This window comes from Apium graveolens, chromosome 11 (assembly GCF_009905375.1).
Source record: "Apium graveolens cultivar Ventura chromosome 11, ASM990537v1, whole genome shotgun sequence".
Taxonomy (NCBI): domain Eukaryota; kingdom Viridiplantae; phylum Streptophyta; class Magnoliopsida; order Apiales; family Apiaceae; genus Apium; species Apium graveolens.
Genome location: NC_133657.1, coordinates 10309564 through 10312498, shown reverse-complemented (window position 1 = coordinate 10312498; position 2935 = coordinate 10309564). Strand labels below are relative to the sequence as shown.

At 37.8% G+C, this 2935-nt stretch overlaps 1 protein-coding gene across 1 annotated transcript; it reads left to right on the top strand.

Moving 5' to 3' along the window:
* The first annotated feature begins 348 nt into the window (after positions 1-348).
* Positions 349-2613, top strand: LOC141698554 (isocitrate lyase-like). Its single transcript, XM_074503254.1, has 3 exons — positions 349-485; positions 627-2229; positions 2317-2613. Exons 1-3 carry the CDS (start codon positions 474-476, stop codon positions 2409-2411), a joined length of 1710 nt encoding a protein of 569 aa, XP_074359355.1. The 5' UTR covers positions 349-473; the 3' UTR covers positions 2412-2613.
* The last annotated feature ends 322 nt before the right edge of the window (positions 2614-2935 follow it).

The window sequence follows — 2935 nt, the reverse complement described above, 5'->3', positions numbered from 1 at the left end:
ATTTAACTAAGAATTTAATGATCTAGGATTTTAATAATAATATTGTTTATTACATTTTCTAATCTTATAATTAAATGTGGTATAGTAGAAAAATTGATATTTTAAAATATTGTTTAAACATATTTTTTTGAAATTTCTGTATAAACATCAAATTTTGAGTGTCACAACAAAGAAACCCTCAAATTCAGTGTCTAAGAAACAAAAAAAAAAGTAGAGATAAGTGTTGAGGCTCGGTGAAACTGCACATTCCATCATATCGCTGTACATTCCGTCATTCATTTGATCACATCTGAACTTTATTAGAATTGAGAAGTTCAATGGAAATTTCTAATGTTTTGGAATTTTATCATTTAAATCATCTCTATCCGGATGCATATCTCAGAAACTAGTATAAATACAGGCTTTTCCAGGCATTTCTGATCATAGTTTAATCACATTTGAAGTTTTAATATACAGTTTCTATCATTCTAGTAATGGCTTCAATGGTATGATCTCTATTGCTCAACAACATTTTTAGTTCATCCACATTTTCGTTGCATCTTTTTTTATGATTATAAACCTATTTTATGGGTTATGGACAGTTAGATATCACTTATATTTGTTTCTTGCATTGTTTTTGTGAACAGATAGTGGAGGAAGAGAGAATGTTCCAAGCAGAAGTAGCTGAGGTGGAGGCTTGGTGGAACTCGGAGAGATTCAAGCTAACAAAGCGTCCCTATTCAGCTAGAGACATTGTTATGTTGCGTGGCAACCTCAAGCAAGAATATGCCTCAAATGAGCTGGCCAAGAAGCTTTGGACTACTCTGAAGACTCATCAAGCCAATGGCACATCCTCCAGAACCTTTGGTGCACTCGACCCTGTTCAGGTCACTATGATGGCTAAGCATTTGGACACCATTTACGTGTCCGGCTGGCAATGCTCCTCAACTCACACATCTACCAATGAGCCTGGACCGGATCTTGCTGACTATCCTTATGATACTGTCCCCAATAAGGTTGAACACCTTTTCTTTGCTCAACAGTATCATGATAGAAAGCAAAGGGAGGCTCGAATGAGCATGTCTCGTGAAGAAAGGGCTAAAACGCCTTTTATTGATTACTTGAAGCCCATTATAGCTGATGGTGATACTGGATTTGGCGGTACAACTGCGACTGTTAAACTTTGCAAGCTTTTTGTGGAGCGTGGCGCTGCTGGTGTTCACATTGAGGACCAGTCATCCGTGACTAAGAAGTGTGGTCATATGGCTGGAAAAGTTCTTGTTGCTATGTGTGAACATATTAATAGGCTTGTTGCTGCAAGGCTGGAGTTTGACGTGATGGGAACTGAGACAGTTTTGGTGGCTAGGACAGATGCTGTTGCAGCCACATTAATTCAGACAAATATCGATGCCAGGGATCACCAGTTTATATTGGGTGTTACTAATCCCACTCTGAACGGGAAAGGCTTGGCCTTTGTCCTGGCAGAAGCTATGGCAGCTGGAAAAACTGGACCAGAGCTTCAAGCCATTGAGGACAACTGGTTGTCAATGGCACAATTGAAGACCTTTTCAGATTGTGTTGTGGATGCAATCAAGAAGTCAAATGTTGGAGAAGCTGAGCAGATGAGGATGTTGAATGAGTGGAAGAACTATTCAAGTTTTGAGAAGTGTCTGTCAAACGGGCAAGCCCGGGAGATTGCTGAAAGATTGGGCCTTACAAATCTTTTCTGGGACTGGGACTTGCCTAGAACTAGAGAAGGGTTTTATAGGTTTCAGGGCTCTGTGATGGCTGCAATTGTGCGTGGCTGGGCTTTTGCTCCTCACGCAGATTTGATTTGGATGGAGACCTCTAGCCCTAATCTAAATGAATGCACCAAGTTTGCAGAAGGGATGAAAAGCATGAGGCCCGAGACTATGTTGGCTTATAACCTGTCTCCATCATTCAACTGGGATGCATCAGGGATGACTGATGAAGAAATGAAGGACTTCATTCCAAAAATTGCAAAGTTGGGCTATTGTTGGCAGTTCATAACACTTGCTGGTTTCCATGCCAATGCACTGATTGTGGAGACCTTTGCCAAAGATTTCGCGAGAAGAGGAATGTTGGCTTATGTGGAAAAGATACAGAGGGAAGAACGGAAACATGGTGTGGACACACTGGCTCATCAGAAATGGTCTGGTGCTAATTACTATGATAAGGTGCTCAAGACTGTCCAAGGAGGCATCACTTCTACTGCTGCCATGGGCAAAGGTAAATAGTAATAGCTGCATTGATATTTAAATTATAGTGAATTTACTGATGCAACATGAAAAATAAAAGATGAAATTGAAATGACAGGTGTAACTGAGGATCAGTTTAAGGGGACGTGGGCAGGGGCAGGAAGTAACAATGTGGGTGACGACAGTGTGCTGATTGCCAAGCCAAGAATGTAGAACAAGTGTTTGACTATAATGCACCGGGTCTTCAAGAATTGCCTTTCTTTATGTGCATGTAAACGCAATATAGTATGTTTTTAGATGTTTGCAGTGTTTGTTTCAACCTGTGTGTTTGATGTTCCTCATTTCAATGGGGGAGCCTCCCGAATAAATTGTACCTTGTGTTTTTGTTTCAATAATATGATTTGTTCTGTGTTAACATTGTATTTTGGATTCTTAATTGTATCATTTTTATATCTTACTTTTTGTGATTAATCCGTATAACTTAAAAAAAGTAGTAATTTATATTATAATTTTATTAGTAACATTAAAGTACAAATTAAATTATAGTTAACATACTAGTAGAATCAACAGTTAATTTTACACAAAATTTAATACATCCAAAAAATTATAAGACCTAAAATTTCAGAACTTATCTTTTTCTCAAAAATATAAATTTAAAAAATTATGTTTGTAGTATTTTAATATGATCCCAAATAAATATTTATTGGTATGTTCAAGTTTTCTTATTTTTAATCCAC

Coding starts and splice junctions, on each gene's coding strand:
- LOC141698554 (XM_074503254.1), top strand. Junction 2,230..2,316: donor TACTGCTGCCATGGGCAAAG/GTAAATAGTAAT, acceptor TTGAAATGACAG/GTGTAACTGAGGATCAGTTT.